We start from the raw sequence: 27,920 nt of genomic DNA, 5'->3' as shown, positions 1-27,920 counted from the left end.
GCTCTAGATGTTTAATCGGCTGTTCAAATGTTCAGCACCCGTAGAGAGCTCTTCACCAGACATTGCATTTTGTCCGGGCGTTCATGATGTCGTCCTCTTTACAGTGGAAAACATTGCTGAATGCCTGAAAAAAAAAAAAAAAACTGTGGTTGATTCTTCTCTCATAGAAAGCAGTAAAACACGAAAGTGAAGTGTGCAGCGAAATCTGCAGCTGAGCATGATTTGCGGGTCAGCGGCTGTCTTGTGGGTGTGCTTGGCGAGCAACGTCCTGCTGGCGGATCGCTTCGGCAAAGGTGTATACGGGCGTCATTTCCGTGACGGATATGGCGTAAATCAAATCTTAGGATATCACGGTATAAAACACTTTCGTGTTAAGATATAAAACCAGAAAACAAACAGCCCTAAGCAAAACACCTCTTTAATACTAAAGGTTGCTTCCCCGCAAGAAGACCCTGTATGCAGGGGTGCACCCTTTACAGGCCGCTTGGTCCGTTGACGTCCGTGACGGATAGGACGTCACAGACGTCCACTTCCGTGACGGGTATGACGTCAGCGAAATCTTCGTGTATCCGGGAATAAAACACTTTCGTGTTAAAAAAAAAGAAACCACCCAATCAAGTACTGTGTATTATATACAATGGTGACCTTTATCATATTTTTCATTGAGTGGTCATCATAGCGGTGTGACTGCATCAATGCCCAAGTAACGCGTTTTAAAAGCATTAAACAATCGCACCAGGTCATAATAAACCTTAATGCACTGATTTTGTTTTAGGCTAGCCTTAAAAAAATAAATGCATTCAGGTTTATTTTAATTATTGCAAGGAGCTGACGCGTTATGAAGCCAACGTAACACTTTTATTTTTAAAAAGTATGAAGGCACTGCTTGAAATCCAACAAAATTTTACGTGCGTGCGAGCTCCTAGGTTTGCCAATGCATGGTCACGTGAAGAAAACGTATACAATTGAACGAGGCTGAGGAAATCATTATTGTCAGCTGCTAAAGGCTCACTTTTGCACGTCAGGTTCTGATTGGTAATAAGTAATGCGAAATTTTTTCTACCTCGTATGACAAGCAATTTTGATTAAGTCTGCACACATGAAAAATTACAAAGAATAATAAGCACTGCTCATGGTGAAGTGAATGCGAAAGCAGTGCCTAATAGCCGAACAGATATGTCGGCATTGCGGACGCCGCCGCTCCACTATGGCGTTCCATAGTGCCCTTGGTGTCTGGTGACTGCTGTGTCACCAGGTGAGGCAGCGGAGTGAGTGCGAAACTCGGTGCAGAGCGTTCCAAAAAAAGAAACGTTTCCTCCCATAATTATCGTCGCCCTTAAGCCCCTTTGCATCCTCTTCTCTCCGCTACTTCGACTGAAATTCTTGACCAGTCGCCGCTGTTAAGCGTATACATATAGGCTTAACGTTGGTAAGGCGTAATCGTGCGCCTAGTTACATGCCAAGTGGCATCAAGCTTATAGTAGAGTGGCGGATAGCGATTGACGACGTTAGAGCTTAACACACGACGTGAGGCCTAACGTCAGGCCAGAAAATAGCCGCATTTGCAACGTCAAGCAAAGAGGACATTTAGCAAAAATGTACTTTGTGGCTCGCTTAATGGCCGCTTCTGTACTTAGCTTGTTATATTACTCGTGTGACCTCAGTGCATGTGGTTAACAACATTGGTAAGTCAAAGGCTACAACGCATTCCTCCTCACCCCTCCCTTCCCGTCGCAGACGCACAGATCTGGCGCCGCCTAAAGACCAACACTTTCTACAACCCCCAACATCTACACCACATATCTCCGACCACCTGCTCCCTAAACTGCACACACTTCAACCCCCCATTGACAAGGTAGGTTCATTGGCATCCACCGCGTCCTCTCAGGGCACATCGAGAGAGAAAGTTCAACGATTGAGCCTGCCTCCGGAGCTTGAACTCGGCAACGTTCAACGCGCGGACTTTGTTTAGCGAGGAATGCTTAGCGGTGCTATTAAAGGGACCCTGCAACACTTTTGGTAGACACTTTTACTCTTTCCTTCGCGTCTCGAAGCACTGCGAAAGCTTCAGTTATCGCCAGCACGAAGCGGCCCTGCGTGATTTGCTCGTCGCACCAGATACGGCTTCCGTTTCTGCTTTGTTTTTGAGGCTTTATTTTTAAAGTTGCTATGGAAAAGTATTCATTGCTGCGGCTGAAGAAAAACCGGCCAATAGCCGCTACATGGCCTTAGTGATGTAATTCGAGCCGCCGAAGGACGTCAAGACCGGGAAGGAGAGAAAAATCTTTTGAGCGAGTTTACGAGATATCTGATGGGCATAGAGCAGTAATTTTTGGCTGAGGTACTTCGCGACCCCCTAATCTAAGTACTGGGTGTGTTGGATGACTACGCTCTGCAAGCATTCAAGATTAAAAAAAAAAAGTTAAGAAAAAGTGTGGCAGGGTCCATTTAAAGCTTAGGAACCTGAAAACGGTTACATTATGCACGCATGTTGAATTTCTGTCGCATGGGGCACCATTACTGATGTGCTGAACAAAAATAAAATGTCATCTATTTGTATCGCTTGATCGAAGAAGATCATCCTAAAATTTCTGCTCCCCCTGTCGTCATGCCGGGAGCCGTGGAAGAGAAAACTATTGGCAGCTTTCTTGGCCCCGAAAGAGGCCTGGAGCATGTAATGCTTAATTTGACGTTCCATAATTATAGTTGCGGCAAGATGCGGCACGCTATACTGAAGAGCCCATACGTCGGCCCAATGAGCCATGGAGAGAAGAATGCTATAGAAGTATAGACAGGAAATGAGCGTGTCGGATTAGGGAGCATTGCAAGCTGGGGTGGACAACATTATCCACTGCCCTTATTTTGAACCATAGTTCGAAATAAAGGCAGTGGAGTTGAGCTGGACATGTGATGCTGGGAACTGACAACCGGTGGACGAGAAGGGTAACCGAGCGGCCACCAACTATAAAAGTAAACAAAACTGGTAGCTCTGTGGAGGGACAAGATAAGGAAATATGGTGGCAAAGAATGGATTCGTACAGTGCAGCTGATAAGAACAATTGGAAGACATTAGGATATGCCTTCATTCTACACTGAGCATAAAAATAGGCTGCTGCTGCTGCTGCTGCTACTGATTATGATGATGCTAATGATGATGATGTGACTGCAGAGGGTAACCTCACCTTGGAGTTCATGAGCGCCACGTTGACCCGAGATGCGGCTGCCGCACTGGAGCCGTCGGCGACCGGCAAGTGCGGTGCTTGTTCGCAGTGCGCCACCGCGTAGTTGATGAAGAAAAGCTCGAGCGCGCTCTTGCCCGGTAGCTCGGGAATGTTGGGGCCGTCCCTCGTGTCCGGGTACTTGCGAATGTTAATAGTAACGCCTTTACTCGATCTGGCTGGATGTAGTTAGGTATACAGGACCTCTATTGCGTACCCAAACCTTGGACCCAATTACGGCACCAAGTGTGAGCAGGAAAAAAAGAAGAGTGGGGAGGGGAGGAGGAGGGAGGAGAATGGGGGGCTCAAAGACATGGCAGCACAGTGCTTAAATCGGGAATGGGGGAAGTGGGCTGAGGACCAGGTGGCCAGCGCAAGCGTTCTGCAGTCTGTAAGTTAGGTGCGATGCAACTATTTTCTAGAATATATAATGAGGCCGTTACCGAATCGAGTCATCATCTACACCCTGCTTCCAGTGCCGCCTCGGTAGAAGTAGGGAAGGAATACTATATGACTCATGGCTTTTAGCGTAATTCATGCGCACACATCGGTTGCTTTAATGCTTGACTGCAGATAAACCTACAAGCAGCCTCTCTAAATGCTGGGGGCCTCACCTTTTCTAGGTAGTCCCTGTAGAGCGCAAAGAGAGGGTCCACAATCGCGGAGTCCACGAACAGCTCTGCAGGAACATGCGGCTCGACCTTCTGGAGCCCCGTCACATTGGCGTACTGGTCTCTGAGGCAGCGCATCACGCTCTCCCGGCGCTTGGTGGGCGCGCGACCACCGACGTGCAGGTCCCGTCTGGAGGTGCCCCTGCCAGCGGCTGGGGCCGACCGCTGACTGCTGAGCAGCACGCTGAGCAGGCCTCGGAGCACGTCCGAGCCGAGCATGGGCACGACCAGGGGATCGATGCCCACCAGGAGTCCGGAGAGGATGGACACCAGGCTGGGCGAGACGAGGAGCGTGTTGCGGGCCTCGAAGTAGTCCGTCCGCGGCTTCAGGTGCAGCGGGGGCCAGCGCGCTTCGAGGTTCTCCTCTGGTCGGTCCAGGCTGTTCCAGTAGAGGGCGTTGGTCTCCCAATGCTGGGAGACGCACTCCCGCAGGAAAGTCGCCTGCGGGCCTCCAAAAGCCGAAAAGGGGGCGGTCTGCTCCGAGGCGTTGCTCTTGCGCAAATACGCCTGAAAGAGCCATAGATCAGCCTGGTCACGTTGTGCTATACGTGAAGATAGAAGTCAGGGCAAAAATCAGGAGCCAGTCTTTGCCGTGTGTTGAAACAAAAACATTGAAGTCTCCCACGGCACCCACTGTTGCGTCTCGTCCTTGTTTCCGCAGTGTAAAGTGCCTATACATCAATGTGTCGATGCCCGTGCTGGATTTTCCAGAGGTGATGTATAGACTGAGAATTAAGCGTGGCCTTCTGTCACATGGCGCTTACATCACACACATCCACAGAGTGGACGCGTTGATATTGCGCTATAGCATAAGCGGGTATACATGTTTAGTGCTGTGTTGGTCACATTGTGTACATTTGGGACAAAACCAAAAACTGGAAATTCCGGGGATAGCGTTGGCGAATGTACCTGTGGGGGTGCACATGTACAACTTTGCGAGTATTCGTCTCGCTCGAAACTAAATATTCCGTTGATGAATAGACATTTGCGGTTATGTGCTCTGGCCCTTCTTAGGCTTAACTAGTAGGTAACCCTAATATTATGGCAACAGCGCACAAGGAAGGGAAGTCGTAAAGAGGGGACACGAGCTCGTTTGTGGTCCTTGTGCGCATTCAGTTCCTAACCTCGCGCTTTCGATGTTCGAAGCAACGTAAAAATCGTTGTAACCAAGCTTTCGAGTCCCGTTAACGTCGTTAGACTCCAATGCACAACGTTAGAACCTTCGCCCTGGAACTGTGTCACGAGATGAAGAAGCGAAACAGGACATCCCACTGTTCAGCCATCTCCGAGGAAAATGAAGCGCAGTGTAGCGCATAGTTCTCGATCGCTCTTTTTGACGGCGCGCAGACACGATCCTGCCATTGGGGCCCAGAGGTAAACAGCTTCGACATAAAAACTGAAACCGCATACGTGGCACCGACGGGTTGTGCAGTTTAACTGACGGCACTATCAATAAGCGGAACAGAACAAGAGAAAAAGGTTGCGTTCCAGCTGGGCCACTGTCATCTACGCACCGCTCTATCATCTACGCGTCGCTCGTGGACCTCCTGACCCGAGCTACATACAGCTCCTGACCACCACTAGGGCTCAAGATTACCTGGCGCGCCTTCCCCACCTAAGGGACACTCTCTAGGACTAAGCCTCGCTAGGACTAAAAGTTTTTCTCTCTCTCTCTCTCTCTCGTCATACCATTGAACCTGTCCGCAGATAACGTCAGCGGCTTCCCAGACAAGACTTGGTGACCACCCGGGCCCTGGCGGTCGCGGCGGCCCCCTGGACCGCCCCCACCTCCTCCCCTGATCCCCGAGTATCAATAAAGTTGTTTCTCTCTTTCTCTCTCCCATTCTCACCAGCCCGGACTCGTGAAGTTGCGCAGCTGGGCGGCCGACGCCGCCGCGGTTGTCGATTGCGGGCCGGTAGTAGCGCGACACGTGCTCCATGCTGCCGTCTGGCTCGGCGAGGAACACGACGCGCAGCGTGTCCAGCCTCTGCAGCGCCGTCCACAGCTCGGTGGCCGTCATCCACGAGGTGCCGTTGCGAAGCAGCGCCGCCACTTGTTCCCGGGCCCCGTCCACGAGGGCGCCCATCTCGTTCTCGTACCTGCACGAAGGAGAGCGCAGCACTCGTCAAAACGCGGTCACTGGCTCATTTGTTGTCAGGAGGCAGAACCCGCAGGTGGCGTCTCCACGCATATAGTAATCACCGTATCATGCTGGCGAAGCACGCATGCTATGAGAAGCGTACAACGGAAATATGGTAAACATGGACGTCGAGACAGCAGGCACACTGTAGAGTAACAGAGGGCAACTATCACAGTTCTTAAAATAGGGTGAGTGATCAATTGATTTATGCATAGATAGCCGCAGCTTTACTCCCACCGAGGCACAAAAAATTGTTGGTGCTACGGAGAGGTACAACTTGGATCTGCCGTTAGCCTCGGCCCTCCTTGAATAGGTTGTTCCTCCATGGGAACAGTGTAAGTGCCCCACGATTGTTTGTTCTGTAGCAGGCAGTACCGCGGTCTTCCTCCGTTGTAACCGGAGGCTTCGCCACATGAAATCTATCTTGCGTTCGCTGACATAACTCTGTGCCTGGTGGCCTGCCCGTGAAGGTTACTTACGAGTGCGGCACGACAGAAGCTTCCATGTGGTGCAGGACGCCACAACTAAAAGAACAGTCAACAACGACGTAACTGGAACTTCACGTTATGCGGGAAAGTGGTAGGTCTGGTATGAAATATAACCGACGACGGCCATGCGTCCGCAGGCAGTGGGAAGTATCATTCATACACATTCGTGGTTGGCACTGCGGCGCTATAACCGCCAGTAAGGGAGTGCCAAGGCGCCACACCACGCCTCATCCCATTAAACATCAAGAGCTCGTGCCTCGGCACCCACCACAAGACCGGCATTCCAGCTATCATAAAGTGGGCACTGTGCACACGGGACGAGCGGTCCCGTGGGCAGGCAAGCGAGGAACGTTCAACACGTCACTCTCTCTAACCCATGGGCTCAACCCTAAACGTTTTGGAAAGGCCCACAAGACAAAAGGCGCCAACTCAAGGAACATCGCCGATACTATAACTTCATGGTTTACCGCACCGAACCCGATGGCAGACATGTGCTATCGTGATGGGTGGGTGTTCCATACGTTTCACGTATCATACACGATTGTCTGGCAACAGTGCGCCCACTGTTCAGTGGTTTTTTAAAAGATCATCTGCATACAAGGCTGGTAGGAGCACCCGTCAGCCATTGCAACTTACATGTAGTTTTTAGCTTCTACGCTGCCATGGCTGACTGCATGCCGGGCGAGCGACAGGGCACCGAAGCGGTACGTCCTAGCCAAGAGATGGACGCAAGCCTGCAGCTCTTCCGGCACCTGCGGTTAAAACGCAGCTATGAACCAACTGGCGCAGTGTTAGCAGCAACACGCACGCAGTCTCTTTCCTACGACCGCTGTTTGCAGATAAATTTGTCGCGACTATGGTTTTTATGGTTTTGGTAGCGTTACTGTGCAAGCTCACGCGGGAATTCGCTCTGCATGTGCATCTGCGTCCCTGCGGCTTTGCCCAGAAGCTGCGCTGCTAAAACCCGAGCTTTTCTGTGGTGTCGGCTGACCTTTCTATGTAGTGAACTCTGTCCTCAGTGATATCATCTCTGTTGCCAACTCCAACCCCTACTGCGCAAGATAATTTTTTTTTTTCATAGACACGTGTGGACACGCTGAAGCGTTCTGCCCAGCACTCTTGCGTAGGAGCAGCCTAATCCTGCATGCCCATTTGAACCTGGCCCTATTATCTTGGCTGCAACGATTCCTTCCTGCACCAACTTTCTTTCGGTCAGTCATCGCCACGCAGTGGTGGGTCGTGGAGTCGGGTGGTAAAGAGGAAGCAGCGGATATGGCCTTTGAAGTATAGCACTGACAAGAGTACACTCCGCGTGTGCCACTCCCCCTTTGCATGCGGCTCCTTTTACGCTCCGTTCAAAATAGCCACACCGATCAACCCCTGCTTTCTGATGACTGATCCTTCTCAAAGGTTCCTTGTCCCCGCTTCGGCTGGAAAATTGACTCGAACCACAATCTCTTCGATGCGTTTCATATCGGGGAGATCGGCGGTGACTATACATCAATGACACATCTATGATTCTGCGCATCAGTGCGTACTTGTAACTCAACTTGTTCATGTAATGTCACCCGCCTTCTAAGGGCATTTATCTCACTTTTTTTTACTCTGGATATGGCCTTTTTTTGCGTGTATCCTGCCTTGTATTTCTGAATATCTCCCGCTTGAAAATGAAGGTCTGTTTCGTTTCCTTCTATTCTCGCCATTCGTCTTCGTTTGCCCACTTTCATGCTCGTGCACCAACCCGGCCAACAACACGTCTTACTAAATTAACCTTTATACCTTCTTACGATACTTGACCTTCCATCATATTTTTCCTAGAGTCTGCTCAATGCTTCCAGGAAGGCGTAGATATGCAGTTAAACTTGGATGTAATGAAGTTGACAAAATTTCGCTATTTTTTGTTACGTGCAGGTTTTCGTTACATGCAGGTTTCGAGTCAAGGCTCGCGGGAATGAACCAGAAACCAAGCCAGAATGCTAGACATCAATGAAAGTGAAGTCATCCTTCAAGGATTTATTTCACAGTGAAAGACGAAATGAGTTGCGCCTGCTGCTCTCGCCGGAGAGTAGGCACGACACGGCGCGTCAAAGAAGCAAGGTCACTGACCCCCGTATTTACAAACGTAACTTAAGTGTCCCCTTCGCTTTTTGACAGTTTTCAGTGCCTTAATGCGTTCCAGTAACCAAACGTGGGCTGAAAGGGCGCCGTTTCACGAACTTCATGTTTTTTTTTTCCACACTCAAAATTGCTGAGAGGGTGCTCGCTGGGATACTGTACCGGGTGGCGACGTTCTTCTTTCTAGCTGGCGGAGACAGCATATGAAATTGTAAGCTTGTCTTGAAAAGGCAACACCTTTTTATTTTTTCGCAGCGGAACTCATCACCGACGAACCGGCAGCACTGATAGCAGTGCAGATGCGCTATTACACGCCGACAGGCAGGCAAAACACCTCAAACTACGTTTCAAACCGCCACCTCACTCACTCGTGTAAATGCACGGTAGTTTGCGCTGCGGGCGAAAAAAAAAAAAAAACGTGAAGTAGTTACTTTTGCTAGATGGTGTAGTGTCACGCTACACAAGCAAAATAAGAAGTGGCTGCTATACGTTAGTTACTTGATGGCGATGGCCGCCCCGTTGATCATCATTATCAATAACATGACGAACATTGTTTTTAGATAATTCTAGACGTTTTCGTAGATTTATGGTCCTTACAGCAATGTTAGTATTTGCAAAATTTCAGTAGAAGTGCAAAAAAAAAAAAAAAACGACTGATCAGCTTACCGCCTTCGGTACATCAAGGTTAAACACTCAACGCCTTCGTTACATAGGGGTCGCAAACACATGGGCTTCAATGGGAGTGGCAATTGGAAATGGAAAAACCGTTAAATCCAGGAATTCGTTACATAGAGGTTCGTTACCTTCATCCAGGTTTAACTGTATCGCTAAAAATGACGCAGAGTCGCAAAGCTTCAGTGCACCTGTGCCCGACTGTATTTGCGCGCAGCTCGCTCAAAGTTTTGGGGGTTTAAATTTTGACCTTACATATTTCTACGTTAGTGCAGCAGTGGTATGTTGTTCGACCCCCACTTTACGGACACAAATTTTATCCGAACCACAGTTTTTTTTTTGTTTACCGAGGTTTTGTTTAAATACGGCGTTTCTGCGGTTCGGGGTGTCACACATGCTTCGTCGGGATCCTTCACTCCCGGTCTGCCCATTCCCATGCGCACCTGCGGGATGTGCTCCCCGTGACTGAGCACCAGCAACTCCCGAGTGGCGCTTCCCTGCGGCAGGGCGGGCGACAGAAACACCGTCAGCGAGAAGCCCACGAAGTTGAGCAGTGCCGCCGGATCGTGGTGGCCGAACAGCTCCGACAGCTTCTCCAATTGCTCGGGCCTGTCCACCTGCGCACGAGGAACCAACAGAGCGACGATTCATTCGCTGCGCTGTGCGTTTTGCACTCGTGCTTCTTTCAGTCACCGCAAATTGATGAGCTATGGAACAACTTACGAAATACTCGCTGCTTTTCGCACACTATTGACCGAGAAATAAAATCGAGACTCCCGAGACAGCTTCCTCATGACCATAGGCGTGCGCAGAGTTCTCGATTAGGGGGGGCAAAGTGCAAAGTCTTACCGCTGCCCCCCCCCCCCTTACAGCAACTCCCGCGACCTGTTCCCACTGAAGGCCTAGCGGTCCGAACGCAGTGCAGAGGCATGGTTATGAAATTTTTATTTCAATGCGATGAAATTGCAACACATACAAAATATTTCTGAGCAGAAATTTTTACTTTAATGTGTTACATTAGCAAAATATGGGCCAATTTGGCGCCCCCCTTCAGATAATTAGGGGGGGCGGCCGCCCCCCCTGCCCCCCCTGTGCGCACGCCTATGCTCATGACCTGGAAACGTTGTACCATCGTCTACGGCTGAACTGTGAGTACACAAGTAGCTATCTATTTCACCTTGGAGAGACGCCAAATCTGCACTGTGATAATTGTGTTTGTGTCGAAACAACTGAACCCATTTTATTAGTATGTGCGGCCTTCATAGAACCAAGATCCCACTTCCTTGAAAACACTGAACGTCTAGAACAGGGACCAATTACTCTCAGGATTATTTTAGGATCATGGATTCGTCCCTAGAAGCAGCGACAAGCTCTACGGAGTTTGTTCTCTTATTTGGATGAAATCGGTCTAATTTCAAAATTGTAAATTATGTGGCCCAAGCTCAGAACAAAAATATGCCTGTAAGCCCATCATCGCGCCAAGTCCATGACAGTTTTTTTTTTCTTTTTCTTTCCTGCCCAGCTCTTTCTTGGGCCTTTTCTTCGCCCATCCCCAACCCACAGCAGAGAAGCATGTAGGCGACTGCAATTGCCGGCAAACCTCTCTGCGTTTCCAATGAAGAGCCTTCTGTCTGCACTCATGCTTCGGCAACGAATCTCGCTGTTTCATACACTGCTCCTATAATGAAGAGACTTTCTCCTTACTGTGAGGCTTCCAATTTGCCACAAACATATCACTCAAATTACTTAATCTTGTTCATTATAGGCGCACCAATCAAAAGGTCACATAGTTAGCCGGCAAGGAAATTACGTATATCAAATTACACATTAGGGTTTGGTAAACTGATGTTAGTTGTGCTCACGAGACCTCGAAAATTCGGTGGCCAAAGTAAGCGGAAAATAAAAATTCGAATTAACCAGTGTCAAAACGCATAGCTCTATAGCCTCACGAGACCTCTATAGTTGTAATAATATTAAGGAATAAAGTGCCGTAAGCAGAGGTGCGGATAATACGCGGGGTTTTTCCTTTAGCACAGCTTCACGGCAATGCGCCTTCCATAGCAGAGATTGTGCAAAACATACAAGGACAAGAAAGAAAAAAAAAAAAAAAACGAGTGTACTATAACTGAGTTCTATTAGTGAACTGTGACTTTCGTCTTGCAGTCGGTGTATTGTACTTGCTAAATATACGCTTTTTCTGTCTACACAGCATGTGATGTGTTGCTTGAGCAGTAGCGTTGGTGCAGCCTTTCTTGTATCAAATGTTCGGGCAATACGCGAGGATTTTTCTTCTCCTGCGGGATGAAAGTGGGGGTGCGGATTATATGCGGGGGCGGGTTATACCCCCGAAAATATGGTAGAACTTAACGAAGAGTAATAACGAAAATCAGGTACCACTTATCGCACATCAGGTCCGTGGTACCTTTAACATGGACATGCATGTAATGTAAACACTCATTATACGAATTCCTCCTCGAGACCGGAAACTATAGTTCATACCACAAGCTACATGCAGCACTGTGGAGGCTACACGGTTGTCAGTGGAGCGCCCACTGAGGGCGCCTAACTCATCGTGAAGGCGGTTTGGAAATGGCGTTTTAGTCTCACCACTCGGCAGGTGGAACCGCAAGGCCCCAGCGCCTATTTTCGCCTTTCTTCGCGGTGAGTTAGGCGTCCTCAGTGGACGCTCTATTGAAAACAATGTAGCCTCAACAGTGCTGCATGCAGCTTGTGGCATGAACTATAATTTTTTTATAAACGGTACTTCGTTCAAGACGGGGATGTCTTGCTCTCCCTGCACAGCAGTTGGGACCATGTGAAACTTCTGATAAAGCGAGAAATAAACGGTTTATTTGTCACTAGGGTTTACTATATTTGATTATCCAGTACTGGTCGCACCTGAACGAGAATTCTGGGGTCGGCGGAGGAGTTCTCCAGCAGGACGACGTCGCCCAGCAAGGTCTCGGCGTACAACTCCCACGACCAGCCGCTGGAGTCGCAGTCCTCGGCTAGCTTCTGGACGCTGATCGGCGCGGGAGGCCGGACTGCGCTGCCGTCGTTATTCGCAGGGACAGCCACCGAAGCTTCTAGCATGCCGTACTGGGAACGTCCCACCAGGTTGGCCAGGTGGATAACCCTCGAGAGCTCCTTGTCTACGGCCAGGACCTGGAATAACCGTGAGCAGAGCACGCGGGCTCATTGAGTAGGGCTCGAAAGAACGATTTGCAAATCAGAAGGGCCAACGGGACCCTCGAAAATTAAGAGTTCGACCGATAACACATGCCGCACGCTGTGTCATTAGTTTCGTGTTATATTCTCGGCCGTTCTTGCTTTGTTTTCATACATGCGCGTCTCCTGCAAAAAATTCAGGCTCGAAAAGTATAGCGCTGGGTTTAAATAATTTATTTTTTTCCCATGAAGGAATAGTTAGTGCAGTTATAACTCGAAGGTGACCATAAAATTGTTCGAATTAAGCGGAGTTCGAAATAGCGGGTGGGCGGTAGAATGAGTGTACTACATCGCGCCGCACTGCGCGGGCCGAACACAACGAAGCCACCTCTGGACTCGTTATCGCCAATTAGGCGCTACTACACGTTTGTTGCGCACGCCACGTGATCGCAGGCCTTGACCAGCGACCACGGCGCAAAGAAAACCTGCAACGGCATGCCCCGGTGCACAGTAGCGGTCCCAGAGATTGTTTTTTTTTTTTTTTTGGGGGGGGGGGTGGTTTGGGGGGGGCGAATTCTTTTTTTTCGGGGGGAGGGGGGGGGCTTGGGGGCGAATAAACAACTACTCACCTCCTTACACCAGTTCTGCGGAGGAGGTGATAACTATGCCGGCGTGTGCGCGTATGCGGTGTAACCCGCTTGCGCACAAATCACTTATGACACCGTGGTTTTTGACCCCCCTTAGGCGGTACAACGGCTGACTAGAGCCCGCATTTTTGGAGGTATCACACGTTTGCGACCTCGCACAAGTGGGATGCTTAAAAAAACAAAACGTAAGGAGCTGAGGACCTCTTTACGGGGGGGGGGGGGGGGGGGAGGGGAAGGGTGATTGCCCCTTTCATCCGCCCCCCCCCCCCCCCCCCCCCGGGACCGCCACTGCCGTTGCAGCGAAATAAGCTATCGCAGCAGCGTAGCGAGCGGGCTACTCTTTTTTTCTGCTTCGTTGTGTGGCATCTCAAGCAAATTTGGTTTGTTTTGGATTTGCAACACAATGAAACAACCCTGGGCCAACGTCTGCTGCGAGGAGCAATGGAAACTAAGGATCCCAGTTCGAATTAATCGTTCTGGATACCGCTGAGTTCGAATTATCGGGATTTTTCCCCCATTGAAATATGCCAGGACCATGGCGTCAGTTCGAAATAACCATAAGTTCAAATTACCGAGTTCCTATAATTGTTCTGTACGTTATAGAACAGCTCTAAACGGCCCTTCCTTAATTCAGCTACGTCAGCGTAACCAACTACCAGGGCCGAAGTAAGAGCGCAGTAGAGAATGATTACATAAACCGTCTACCTGCGCAGCCGGTACAAGTGGTTCATTTACCGCTTCCGCTGCTGCTGAACGCGCTGCCCAAGCAAAGGCTCAGCGCCATCGGCACCAGGATCCTGTGTGGCGCGCCTCCGAGGCATGCCCCCGGGAAAATCTTTACAACACTACATCGCAAAATCAAATTACCTCAGCAGCCGCATTAAAAACTTGCAATGCAGGGAAACGTAGTCTTCAGCCATTTTTTAAAACTGCAATAATAAATAAGGCAAGCAGCAAGATCAAAGAGCTGACCACATTACCTTATTACAGCTCATTACCGTATTAAACTGCTAGCCAAACCAAAGAAATCGCAGTGAATTGTAGGGATGATTGCAAAGCCCAGCTCACGGGACATTGACTTTCATAAAAGAACTGTGCTTACACTCAAAACGGAGTGAATGTGTTTGAACATTTCGCCATGCTGGCATTTTGTCAACTATCAGACAGCGTGATATCGAGGGAAAAGAATGTTCGTTTACGCGTGCTTTAGTGCTGCAATTATAGGAAAAGAAAAAAAAAATAAGAAAGGGGGAGTGGGCTCACAAGTGATCCGTATTGGACGTGTTTGAAAATTTCTGTGAGCGTCTCGCCGATGGCCATGCAACTCACGTGGATTTTTTTTTTTTTCAAAGCACATCATCTGCTCTCCAATTCACAATCCCCCCCCCCCCCCCCCTATAATGTGCGGGAGGGAAGAGCAAGACAACGAGGGATGCATCTTTTTCCTCTTGTACGCTTAGCACCTCCCCCGCACAGAGGCCTAGTTTGCAAAAGGCTCTCTATCCAGCGAAGTTTTTCCACGATATAGGCTCAGTATTGCTGCTCATGATTCTACTACGCCATAAAGGAGGCAATTTTCACACCTGCGCCGCTTCGTCGTTGTATTCGCCACCAGATGACGTCTTGAGGATACTGAGACCGGCTACCACCTTGGGCACTAGGATCTCGTCGTCCTCCCTGCCCAGGGCGCTTTGAAGACGCAGCGAAGGTGTCGATTCGGCCGGGTCTAGGAAAACCAGCGTGCTCTTGGTGGCCTGCTTGCGACGACGCGCAGTGGTCAGCGAGGCGCGGAACAGCGCCGACAGTCCGAGCTCGCGGTCCAGTGTCCCCACGACCCTGGTCAGGTTGGGCAGCCCCGTCGACGGTAGCTCGCTGGACACCCGGAACGGGTAGTTCTGGAAGAGAACATGCATATAATTACATAAATTGGCTCTTTAAACGAAAAGAAGTGTGCTCGGCAAGTGTATTTCCGCTAGGAGAGAGAGGGGAACATTTTTTTGGCAGAACGCTGACAGGATTTCATATGCCAGGATTACTTAGGTTAGCTGGACCCACAAATCTCCACAGCACAACCCCAGAATGCGCAGCCCGTCAGTTTGCATCACAGCTGTTTTGATATTGTATTAGAGCCTCGACTAAGCCATAACCAGTGGAGTACGCAAGCGGGGGCGGGGGGGCGGGGAGGGGGGGGGGGGGTGCGAAGAGGCAACGGCTATGTGCGAAATTTTGAGTTAGGCGGGGGTTGGGGGGGGGGATATTATTATTTTGCGTGATATCTAATGTGATAATTATTTTTCTGTCGCAAGTGACGCACCCATAAAATTTATGGAAACTCGTCATGTGCTCCAACCATTTTTTAATGCCGCTGAAAAGAAATATAATCGGAACGTTAACTAGAGAAAGCTCCATATATTCCTTTTTTTAATTTTCATTTATTTCTGCCTTGTTTTCATTTCGTTTTGATTTTTCTTTTTTTTTTCTTTTAGTGTTCTCCCCATCGTTTCTTATTTTGGGTTAGGAGGGGGTCCCGCCGCCGCCGAAACAAAATCCTGCGTACCCCACTGGCCATAACTACTGGGGTATTCGTTCACTTTCCTTTCAACAGCGGAGCCGTTCTGGATTGGGCTTGACGACAGTCTGCACTGGTATCGTGCCACGCTCCCTCTGTGGCAGGCTTCTCCGCGGCGCAAAAACCGGTTCACAGTATAGAAAAAAATCAATGGGAAAATAAAAAGAAACGGGTTAGGTCATTTATATTTTAATATAAAACGGCTCATACTGACCCAGAAAGGATGTCTTCCCGGCAATGCACTTGTGTATAAAGATTAAGCCGACTTTATAAAAAAAAATCGGCGTGAGCATGATTTTTGAAAGCTGGCTTTTCCACATTGCATGTTGCGCAGTGAAGCATAGCCACCTAATGAGTGAGTATGAGTACAGAAAAGGGCTGTAACTCTCGGGTTATAGAAAGTATCCCGAAACAAATTAGATAACGATAAGTCGCTAAGACGACTATACTATTATGCCAAGTTTCGTTTACCTGTCACAATTAGGCAGTTCCCAGTAAACTAGTAAATGTTACAGAATTACTGGCTGTTGTCAATACTTGGCCATCATACGGAAGGAGTATGGTTACAGAAAACGGCTGCAACTGTTGTTTTACCGAAGCTATCCCCCCAAAAAATTACATGAAAATTAGCCGCTGACTATCAGATTTAACACTGGGCGGAACTTGATTTAGTTTTCATACTTTGGTACCCATGGAAGGCTTCTGCGCCAAAGATCGATCTACTTTGGGCTCTCAGAGGCCTCGTTTGGAATAGGTGAGATAACTGCTGCCAAAAACGTAACGCTACAGTTAAGCCCATTTTACCTTTCGGTTTTCAAGAACCTGTTCTTGAAGAGTTAAAGAAAAAAAAAAACGCATTTTCTTGTGTTGCTCTCGAACCCACTAGTGTGAAGGGTTAGCTGACACAAAAAAAAGTTTTCTTTCTGAATAAAGCTTCAGTTTGGGCTGGTTGGTTGCATGACATATCGGTCAAAACAGCACAGTGATGTTAACGAAAGGAAAAGACAGTACAGCGCCTGTACCGTCTTTCCCTTCTGTTCCTGTCACTGCTCTGTTTTCAACAATATTTCCTTCTGAGTCTTGCGTCACACGGAGCAACGCAGAAAATGTAGCAGGACAACCAGCGCGTCATTCACACTTGCAGCCCGAGACGTGATTAGGACGTGTTGTTTGACATAAGTGAGGACATCGGATCCTCTGTGTCCACTCCGGGCACGCTCCGGGGGTTCGTACCAGTAATAAGACTGAACATTTATTGCCGCCTCAAACATGCATACTCTATGCAGGTGGTCGCATTAAATATTGAGCGAGATTTTTATTAAACTTTCTCTGTAAGTTGAAAACGGAAGCTACGCCGGACCAGAACGCACATGCTGAACGCAGGATACGACTAAAATAATTTACAAACACAATTTAAGAAACCTATTCTTGCAGTTTTTGGTACATGTATGTTTGACTGTGAAACCATTAGCAGCTGTGATGAGGCAATACTGCTTACTAATCCGAATGCTTTCCTACAGGAATAAAAGTTTCGTACTTCCGCATCAAAAGTAACTAGCACGCTGCGAAGTACAGGGCATTAGCATCCCTTCTTATACTGCCGCCATTTTTCGCTCAGAGTATTCCTGGATAGATTAAAAGAACACTTGTAGTCACATGTAGGTACCCGATGCACGTACTTCGAGGCCGTAGTAGCGGTAGAGTTCCTCGAGGTCTGACCATGGTCCACGGCTGCTCTCCTTGGAAATGCACCGCAGAAAGAACTTGGCGGCCCGATCGAGGAAGCTGGCGTTTTTGCCGCTCGCCTCGCCATCGCTGTCAGTTTGTCGCACCTCGTGAAACATGTTTTCCAGTCGGTACCTGCATGGACACGAATGGAGGCACATGGGGGTTCGTTGTGCTTGAAAAGATACAGAAGCACGTTAAACAGAGCTGGAATTGTTAGAACTTCGGCGTGACAGGAGCTGGGGCATTTATTATGCCTTAAAGCGGCGCCTGAAATCGGACGACTAGAAGGTGCACCAACCCCGCGCTGGATTTGCGTTGCCACGGGCGCTCGATGGAAACTTCGTTGTTTCCATCGAGCGGCCGTGGCGTGGAAGTGTGGGTTTAAGGAGCGTAAGTTGATATGAATGTATCATGTATACATGGCGCATAATACTGGGTAGCCCGAACATCACTAGAGTGAATTTGTAGAAAGAGTATAGGCGTGGCTACATTGTACAATTAATTTTAGAAGGTTTTAAAATCCCCCATGTTTTGTAATACCCAATGGCGAATTATCTAATTTGTTTGGCTCTTTTACACACTGTGTCTCTAATGTGTCCATGACAGATCAGTGCAAAATCGCAAATAGTTTCTTTATTACGTTCATGCGTATGTTGTATTTACTTCACGTTTTTAATGTAAGGAATGCTTTGTGATTAAATGTTTGTTACTCGGGTGCATTCATTATGTCTTCTTTGCTGTTTTTATTCTTCGCCCCTTTAAGAGCCTAAACAGTACAAATAAATAAACTGAAGGAAGGAACTTCTCTTTCAGAAAGTAGCGTAAATGCCGAGTGAAAACAAAGTTGCGGCTCCAGGTAATGAACGGGCGAACAAATACAACGTCGCTCAACGAAACCACACTGCTTCCCGAGTCTATAGGGCCGATGCCCCCTCACATGAGCTGCCCGGCCGTGTACAGCCTGTAGGGCAGGGCCGCCAGGGTGTCCTGTTGAAACCAGCGGCCCGGGCACACGTAGCTGTAGAAGTCCACGCAGGGGTGCACCGTCTCGTCCAGCTTGCCTCCGAGGTACTCGCCCTGCCAGCGGCACACCGTCGACCGGCACCCGTCGATCCGCCGGATGTACTCGGGCTCGCCGGTCTCTGCCAGCTGGCTGTCCTCGGCCGCAGGCGGAGAGCGCTGTCCGCCGTCCTTGTTGCTTTTCGACCCTGCGCTGGAGCCACTGCCGTCGCGTGGTCGCACCAGAGACGCACGCTGGTGTGGCTTCCTGCGATACACGCCAAAGAACAATGGGGCGTTGACGATCAGAGCATATGGATGCAACCTGGTTCCAGCGGCAAACTTGCCATGCATGGTAGGCGGAGTCCTGAAGTGCAGAATGCGCACAGAAAGCGAGCATAGAACCAATACGAGATGACTACTGCAAGTAGGGGTTGTGCAGTGGATTGTCCAGGGTTTCGTGACATCGTACTATTCCTTCTTAAAAGTTATGGGGCATTTGTGAAGTTTTCTGGTGCAGTTAGTCATCATGTTTAACTCTACGGCGAATCTTGTGACAAATGCTCACACAGAAACTGTAGAGAGTTCAACAATGCCCTCTTGCTGAGTTCGTATCAAAATAGCAGCATTACCGCATACAAAATACCGCCTTTAGAAAAAGTTTCTGCTAGGTTCTTGAACGTAGCGCCCAATGTCAGTTAAAGTTGGCTGTGAACACAATTTTAGGCGAGAGAAGTTTCCCTTCCAGGCTCCAGCCTTCTGTTGCCTTGGCGTAAAGTAATTGACGGATAACTACAGTTTTTTATAACTGGAAAAATAGTTCAGAGTGGTGCAGCATACTCCAACATTATAAAGTCGGAGCACGATGTTCAAGTCGAAGAACTTATAGACGAAGAACTCATCGAAGAACTCATAGACGCGCAGCAGGCGGCACTATTCGAAAGTCTATTCAAGGCCCCTACGGGATGCCATGTACTACAGAAACTTTACGACCACAAGGAGTAGCTGTGAACATACCTGCTTACTCTGAAGAAAATGAGGCGTTACCCCACTACCCTTGAACATGGATCCGATAAAAAATATGGTTAGCAAAATAGCCCGAACACGAGCCCTCATGAAACATGAAAACAACCGGCCGCAGTTGGAATATGGGGGTGATGACGGATCTAAGAGACTCGCACTCAGCCAGGACGTGTGCCAGAGTGCATTCTCTGTCCTTGCAGAACTGGCAAGTACTCTCTTACCTGTCCGGGTACATCTTGTTTAGGAGTGCGAGATGCGTTAGCGACCCTGCTTGTATCCTTCGTATAACGGCATGCTGTTTGCGGCTCAACTGCGGGTGAGGCCCGGGGAACCTGCACCTGCGCTCTGTGTACATTTCGGTCATTTCTCTGTAGCTAGAGACGGAGCGCAGCAGCGCCGGCTCGTCCTCGGCCCGGACGGACAACTCTCGGCGAGTTCGTGTCCTTCCACCTTCGAGTGAGGCAGCACCCACACGAGCTCTGAAGCTCGCCCCGAGGGCCTTCACTTGGACAGCATTGCATGGGCCGTTGGGAACACCCTCGCCGTAAAGTTGGCGTATGCCTTCTTGGAGTCCGTGACTATAGTGCCGGCCCTCGGATGAGTTAGCGCGAGGGCCAAGGAAACTTCCTCCACTTCCACCGGTTGGGTCGTGCGGACCAACGCGCAGGTCACCAGGGAGTCTATGGTGGCGATTGCCGCCGTCGCCTTTACTCTTGGAATGCACCGCGTCCGCGTAGAGGACGTCGGGGTCCTCTTCCAGCTGTCGGGCCAGCGCCCTAGCCCTTGCGGACCGCCTCCCTTCGTTCTTCCCGGGCTGCATGTTCCTGGGAAGGGGCTTGGTCTTTACGAAGTCCCTCCACTCGGGAGGTAACGTTTCGGTGTCCGGTTGCTGTTCGATGCTTCATTCCACCTTGCGCGTGTTCGGTCTGACTCAGTCTGATCCTTTGGTTAGAAGGTGGGCCTCCACCATTTCGTTCACCGTGTTGTGCATGCCCATGCCCAGCAGTTTCTGTGTGGACGAGTGGACGTGCACTCCCACGGCGAGCTTGGTAGGCTTTCACCACCGTGTCCAGGGCCTCGCGGTATGCCTTCGTCAGCTGGAGGTACGGGGCGGAGTAAGTAATGCGAGACACGACGAACGCGTGCACCAACTTCAGGGCGTCGTTTTCCTTGATTCCTATGTTCATGTTGGTGACTCTCCTGACCATGCTCGAGATCTACTCCAAGACGGTCTGTATCTTGCGCGTGGCCACCGCGGGGCGCAGAAGCAGGCCCAGTATACAAAACTGCTGCGTGGGCTCGGTCTTCATGCCGTCGATCATGACGACCACGTTCGGCGGCGATTCCTTCTTGGTCCTACCCAGTTGCACCATCAACAGCTCCGACTTCTGCGGAGCACAGCTCCGCCTGCAGTTCTTGGCGTACTCGTGGGCGGTCGTCGCCGCCCTCTGTAGGGCTTCCTCAGACCATGGAACCCGCTCAGGACGTCCACACCATTATGTCGTCGGCGTGGTCTACGCCTTCGATCTCTTGGAGTAACTTTGGCAGGGGCAGGAGGGCCACGTTGAATAGCAGCGGCGACAAGACCGACCCTTGCGGAGTACCCCCGTTCCGAGCTCGATCGGGTCTGACCGTTCCTCTCCTATCCTTATGGTCACCGTGCGCTTGGTCAGAAAGTTCTCGACGCAGCCGTACGTCCTGCGGCCGCAGCCCGTCTTGCGGAGGTTCTAGAGCACAAAGAGGCAAACAACGCAACATAGACGAAACACAATTAGAAAGTGACAACCACGAGCGCTGACTTACAACTGAATTTTATTTTTCGGCATGTCACATATATACACTGACAGTAAACAAATACAAGAAAGCAGCAATAACACGAATGCTGGTGATAACCCAGGCAATCGCCACAACACCAACGCCATGTGCCACAAACACGTGCTGAATTATCTGCTGGACACAAAATTAATCTCTTTTTGTGAGAGGGACAACAAGGGTACGCTCACACAGTTTTCTTTTCGGCGCTGTATTTCTGCAGCCTCAATTATTTCTCTGGTTATTTTATCTTTGAGTTTCGCTATGACCTGTGTTGCGTGAAAGATAGGGGCGCAGCCTCGGCAATCTCTGCAGTGGACACCTAAGTGGCCACTAATCACCTAATGTACATTATAGTTATGTTCTTTCAATCTTTCATTAGGGCATCGTCTCGTTTTCCCCTACATACGTTTTCCCACAGGACAGCGGGATCGAATACACGACGCCTTCAACACACTCTACAAATCTGTTTTCTTGCTTAACTGAGCAGGACTACGTAGTTCTTTTGGTTTTGTTGACTTCCATACACATGGCGTAAAGCTTTTTAGGCGCAGAAAAGACAACTCTTACACTTGCTCGTTTACCTGTCATTTTCAAATTGTGGTCTATCCGATGCATGTAAGGGATCACTGTTAATTTATTACTTTTGTTACGTGCAATGGCTGCTTGCCTGTTCTCTTCATCTATTTTTTAAATTTATGGAGTATCGGTTCTGCTACGGATGATAACAGCTGCTTGGAGTACACCGCTATCAGAGGCCGGTCGACCTGTTTACGGAAGCTATCCTGCATCGAGTGAAAACATGACTTGTTTAGGGTGTTTTTAAAACACATTGTTATGATATATTTTTTGTCGAGCTTTGACTAAGATGAATAAAAAGGTAGAAGATGTTTGCTGCCACGCGGCTCGTACGCCCAGCAGATGTGACTGTGCAAAAAGTGAAGCTTGAGATCTAAAAAAAAGAATAGTTCTTACACGGGAAGTTCAAAAGTTGAAACCAAAGTCTTAAAACATTGACGAAATTCACCTAGTACCAGAAACATTAGCGATCCGAGACCCGCTTCGTCGGTGTTAAAAACTACTAAAAAGTCATCAACGTAATGGAAAATTTTTGTTACTTGTGGGATCATTAATTGGTCATTTAGAATGCGATCAAGGTGCTCTAAGAAGAGGTAACTTAAAATTGGTGCTATGCAGGATACGATACAAAGTCCGTTAGACTGGATATAAATCTTACCATTCCAAGCTGTGAAGGTTGAGTTTAGGTTCATCATTAAAAGCTCTAAAAATCCTTGTACTGATACACCTGTGCAATTTTGAAACGCGACAGAACCGTACTTGTCGATGCCCTCTTCAGCACAAAGCAAAAGTTCCCGGTGTGGTAAAGATTAACATAAATATTTTACGTCAAATGAGCATGCCATGTTGCTTTTGTCATTGCATTCCGTTAAAAACTCTATGACTTCATCTGATTTTCGCACTAAAAATGGGTCTTCGACTCTTAACAGGTTTAAATTTTTCTGCAAAAACCCCGCATTGCACTTTTGCCAAGTTCCGTTTTCAGACCCCATTACCCTTAGAGGGATATCTACCTTGTGGGTTTTCGCACTGAAGAACGTATCCAGGCTCAAACGATTGCTTTCTTTTGTATGAATTTTGATAGACCACTAAGATTTAACTTTTTACACAATTTTTTGGCCTCTGCTCTTACTTTTTTTCAGGGAAATGTTATCTCGGAATGTGAAGGCTGACAAAATAGCTTGCTCTGCTTTTTATTTAAACTGGCTTTCCTTCAAAACAAGAAATGCCCCTTCTTTGTCCGAGGATAGCAAGGATAACGCGTTGGTCCTCAAAAAACGACTCCGTCTGCCTAACTGGTACATCACATTTCTTTTTGCCGCACTTCAAGAGAACGTCCACTCCTTCAAACACGCACCTGTCGGACTCTGCTTCGGGAGCCAGCCCAGACACTTGCCTCACCAAGCTGAGCAGCTCGGGCGCTGTCTTTTCTGGTTCGACGGCGAATTTGGGTCCTCTGGCCAGAACACGGTGGATGCGGTCCGGAAGAGTAACGTCACCCAAGGTTCTGACGTTGTCCTTCTTGGCGTTGGGAAAAGTACGCGCAGAGGCGCGCAGTTCCGAAAGTGTCTGCAACCACAACCACTCAGCCGCCGAGTCCGCCAGATTGCTGAATTCCCGCCACTTCCTGCCAGGTCGGGGCTGTGCAGACGGTCCATGAAGACGTAGATATAGGCATTCCCGGTAGAACCGCGCCTGCCTACTCCGCAGCCCTTCCGATAAACGCTTTCACTCTTTCTCTGTCTCCGGACGCACTGTGAAAACTATGGTTTTCGCCAGAACGGAGTGGCACTGCGCGATTTGCTCCTCACAGCAGATCCGCCCGCCGTTTCTGCTTTGCTTTCGTGGCTATTTTTAAGTTGCCTCCGTATGCGTTTATTGCTGCAACTGAAGGAAAGCCTTCCAATAGCCGCTACACCACTCTAATGACGTAATTCGATCGCTCAAAGAACGCCAAGACCGAGAAAGAAAGAAAAATCTTTAGAGCAATTTTCAGTTATCTGATGGGTAAGCTGAATAATTTTTGTCTGAGGTACTTTTCGGCTTCCTATTCTAAATACTGGATGTGTTTGTTGACTACGTTCTTAAAGCATTTAGTATTTAGACAAAGCTGTGGAAACTGTTGCAGGGTCCCTTTAAACGAATCGCTAAGAGCGAAAAATGAAGAGCCCGAGGCAAACCGTCAAATTGTGTCTCTGCCCGTGCTCACATCAAGCGGTGCTTCTCTTTGCCGCGCCTTTTCTCCCCGCTAGAGAGCGATGCCGGGGCAGCCTGGGGTCCAGCAGCGACGGCGGCGGCGGCGGCGGCGGCAGCGGGTCGTCCAGGGGCCCTGGCGACGAGGGTTTGCTCGCGGTTCCCGGTCGTGCCCAGCATGGAGGAGAAAACAAGGATTCCGGCCAGTGCGGCCAGTGTCCAGAGGTAGGACCGGGATCCTATGACGGCTGACACGTGTTCCGAGATGGTCGACGGCTTGGCCGCCGCCGCCTCCGCACACTGGGGACTCTGCACACTCGTCGGTTCCATCGCGCCGCCTCTGCGACGGGATTACGTTGAACGCAATAACGGCTATTAAGGCGAAGAAAGACGTACACGTCTTGATGGTGGTTGATGTTTAGTGGCCGAAAGCCAACAATTAAAGGAAAAGAGCGCCGAACAACTTACGTCTTATTGGGCTCGAATGACCTTGGCGTCGACGCGAATAACGCAGAAACCCAAGTGAACCAGGGACGGCCAGAAGCGAACCAAAGCCTGCCAGCCAGGTACAACATATAATTAATGAGTACTAAAGTTCGTTAATGATTGATTAGTGACTGGTACAAACGAATGAAGTTGGCTAAGGTAAAATTTTTATGAATTAAGATAAATGAATTACGGTAGACGCAGACGAATTCAGGTGGATTACGGGGAGGCTAAGGGCATTAGATAGCTAATGGTGCATTCAGGTGGAATGATGTGGCTGCCGTGTTGGCGTATGGACATGTATATAAAAGTTACCCATCACAATAGTGAGCCAGGCTTTCGTCTTCAAAGTATGTGAGAAAACTTTCCCCAGAAATTTTTCTTTTGCCTCTTTTCTACCACTGCGGCGAAAGCACGCCAACCTCATGGGGAGTACTCGTCTGCACGCCCTCCGTCCTCACAAATACGGTGTGCGCGACACATGTGTCGCACACAAAGTGCATGATGGGATTGCATATACAGCCCCCGGATTCTGTCGCGTAATTCATGTGGTGTTGTGCCGATTGGATAGCGCTTGTCTATACTAATGTGCCTGGAATATAATAGGCACTATATCTATACAGCGGCATAAAAGCTGAGACAAGTCCGGTCTCATCAGAAAACATCTTTAAACAACCGCGCCATAGACAACTTATGGATTTTTACTCACGCGAACTGCTGAGTACCGGCTAACTACGTCAGTCCTAAATGCGTTCCGTAAAGCCTAACGCCGGGCCGTCGCATACGAGCGTCGCCCCCTACCTCTACTACGCATCATTTGCGCTAGCAAGTACGAGAGGCTTCATAAGTGAGGCCTCGGGAATGAAGCTTCACAAATTTCCCGCGAAACCGGCAGATGTAGGCTAGCAGCTAGCAGTGCGAAATCGCAGCAGTGTAGCGATTTTGCACTGAAGAATGTTGCCGCGCCCGCGACTTTTCGTGCCCAAAAAAGAACAAGTCCAAAACTTGATGATGATGCTTGTGGTGTCGGTCAGTGGCGCCATATGTGCATTACGTGCGCCGCTGAGTTGGACAGTGTAATAGATGTCGTTGTCGAACAACACACGTGATTGAAGTCAGCCAGTCACGTGGGGGGGCGTGTCATCCTGGGTCATCGGCATTAAACGGCCGCTTGTCGTTCAGTCGATTGTTGGGCTCATGCGGGTCGGCCCCGCACTCCTTACTCGTGCCGTGGTCTGGTGTGCCGGCGCGTGTACGTCGCGCCCCCTCCAGCGCCGGGCCCTTGTTGTCAGTCGCCGCCCGCGACACAACATCATGGACTCAGTCTGAGCATGACGCTTGCCTGGTTGAAGTAACTTGCATAGGCAACTGGGGACAAAAAGACAAATGTCTTTTTTTCTGTCAAAGAACTCAGTTTTTCGTGGCACGAGATTTCAGCTGAGGGCATTTCACCTCTACAAAATAACGTAAAGGCTATCGTCGATGACCCAGCTCCTACGGACATCAAGTCCTTACGATCCTTTTTAGGTCTCGCAGGATACTATGCCAAGTTCATAGATAACTAAGTGGATATAGTCGAACTGCTTCGCCTCGTGCTCAGGCAAGGTCAAAAGTTTTGTTGGTATGATGATGCCGAGCGCAGCTTCAACCAGTTGAAAGCTCGCCTCACTTGTTTTTCAGCCATTAAGGTCTTTAATCCTGAACTGCCTGTAGTAGTTACAATCGACGTATCTGACGTTGGCGTTGGAGCAGTATTACAGCAGCGGTATGGTTCTAAGCTTGAAACCGTAGCCTTCACGTCTAGAACTTTGTCAGAAACTAAGAGAAAATACTCTGTGAAGGAACGCGAAGTGCTTGCTTGCTTGTTCGCGCGTGAAAAGTGGCACATTTTCCTCTGGGGTAGACGTTTCACCCTTAGAACTGACCATCAGGCTGTAGTTGCTTTGTTAGCCGCAGGAGACTCAGGTCGGAGGCCTTTGATAATTTCATGGTGGTCAGCTCGACTGGTGTACTACAACTTTGACATTGGATATTGCAAAGGATCAGAAAATCTAGTCACTGATGCTTTGCCCAGATTTCCAATTCAGAACTGCAGGAACTCATTAAGGATGGATAAATAGTCTTTCTGGTGACATCAATGGTCGAGACCGTTCAGCTTGCAACAAATGCAAATGGGACACTTAGGAAAGTTGTTGAGTATGTGTCCAAGGGTTGGTCCTATAAGAAAGAAACAGTGATTTGAGAGCTTATTTTCATGTCAGGAGTGAACGTTCTCTTGTACACAGCTTACTTATGCGTGGTGACCATGTAGCCATTCCTAGAGTTCTTGTACCTACATTTCTCCAGTTAGCACGCGAAAACCATCAGGGAATAGCACGTACTAAGCAACTTCTCCGCGAACCATGTTGGTGACCTCAAATGGATCGTGCTGTTGGTGAACATGTAAAGCATTGTCACATCTGTCAGCTGGCAGACAATTTTGCTAAGCCTCATGTGGCTCCGTTGCAGCCAGTAGAGTGGCCTGAAGGGCTTTGACAAAAGTTGGGCACGGACATTGTCGGTCCATTAGATGTGCGTTATCCTAAGTATCTCGTTAGATTAGTCGACTACTACTCAAAGTGGCCTGAGGCTCTTGGCACGAATTTCGTTTGTTCAGACGATGCCATTAAATTGTTGGACTGGTCTTTCAGCCGGGAAGCGCTTCCAGAGTTTTTGGTTACGGACAATGGTACGCAGTTTGTCTCCAAGTAATTCCTAGATTACCTAAAGGAAAAGGGAGTCCGCCACGTCTTCTCGTCTAATTATTATCCCCAGGCTAACGGCCAGGTCGAACGGTTTAACAGGGTTCTTAAAGAACATCTACAGGTAGCCAGACTGGAAGGCAAATGTGCTTCGAAGAGCATTACACAATTCCTTGGTTTGTATATGGTCACACCACATTCTGTGACAGGATTTTCTCTAGCTTTCTTACTGCATGGACGTCAGCCTCGTTCCAAAGTGGATATTAGCATCTTTAGGGTACGCCAAAAGGCATCAGAATTCCTACCTCGGATTCGGGATCAGGTCGCGATGAAGCAGAAAAATGTAAACAGTATTTTGACAAAAGGAAAGGCGCGCAGAAGACTCACATAAAGGTGGGAGATGTAGTCAAAATAAAGTTTGATAAGAAAGGATTCCTGAAGTATAGTAAGCCTTTTACAGTCGAGGCTCAGGTTGCGTCTTCCACTTTCGTGCTCAGTGATGGAAAGTTTTGGAATGCATTTAAACTAACAGTCATCCCTAAGCAGTTTGTCTTGGCACCACATACTTCCGAGAACGAGACTCTCCCCTTGGCATAAAGGATTTTTGAACTCTTCCTCCAACTTAGACATTTGTGCCAGTCAGCCCACTAGTTCACCTTTTCCGGATGGG

The 27,920-nt window shown here is 48.9% G+C and overlaps 1 protein-coding gene across 1 annotated transcript; it reads right to left on the bottom strand.

The window, feature by feature from the left end:
• On the bottom strand, window positions 1-24,354 carry LOC144146236 (uncharacterized). Its single transcript, XM_077678200.1, has 15 exons — window positions 24,040-24,354; window positions 23,232-23,457; window positions 21,044-21,166; window positions 20,661-20,899; window positions 19,661-20,263; window positions 18,355-18,783; window positions 17,369-17,549; window positions 14,704-15,015; window positions 12,204-12,470; window positions 9,749-9,922; window positions 7,155-7,270; window positions 5,740-5,989; window positions 3,833-4,396; window positions 3,183-3,359; window positions 1-124 (listed from the first exon to the last, which is right to left on the bottom strand). Exons 1-15 carry the CDS (start codon window positions 24,351-24,353, stop codon window positions 53-55), a joined length of 4,047 nt encoding a protein of 1,348 aa, XP_077534326.1. The 5' UTR covers window position 24,354; the 3' UTR covers window positions 1-52.
• Between the last annotated feature and the right edge of the window lie 3,566 nt (window positions 24,355-27,920).

This window comes from Haemaphysalis longicornis, unplaced genomic scaffold (genome assembly GCF_048455015.1).
Source record: "Haemaphysalis longicornis isolate Haplotype H1 unplaced genomic scaffold, Haemaphysalis longicornis Haplotype H1 scaffold_7, whole genome shotgun sequence".
Lineage (NCBI taxonomy): Eukaryota > Metazoa > Arthropoda > Arachnida > Ixodida > Ixodidae > Haemaphysalis > Haemaphysalis longicornis.
The sequence above is the reverse complement of the archived record's forward strand: the minus strand, read 5'-3'. Positions and strand labels throughout refer to the sequence as shown.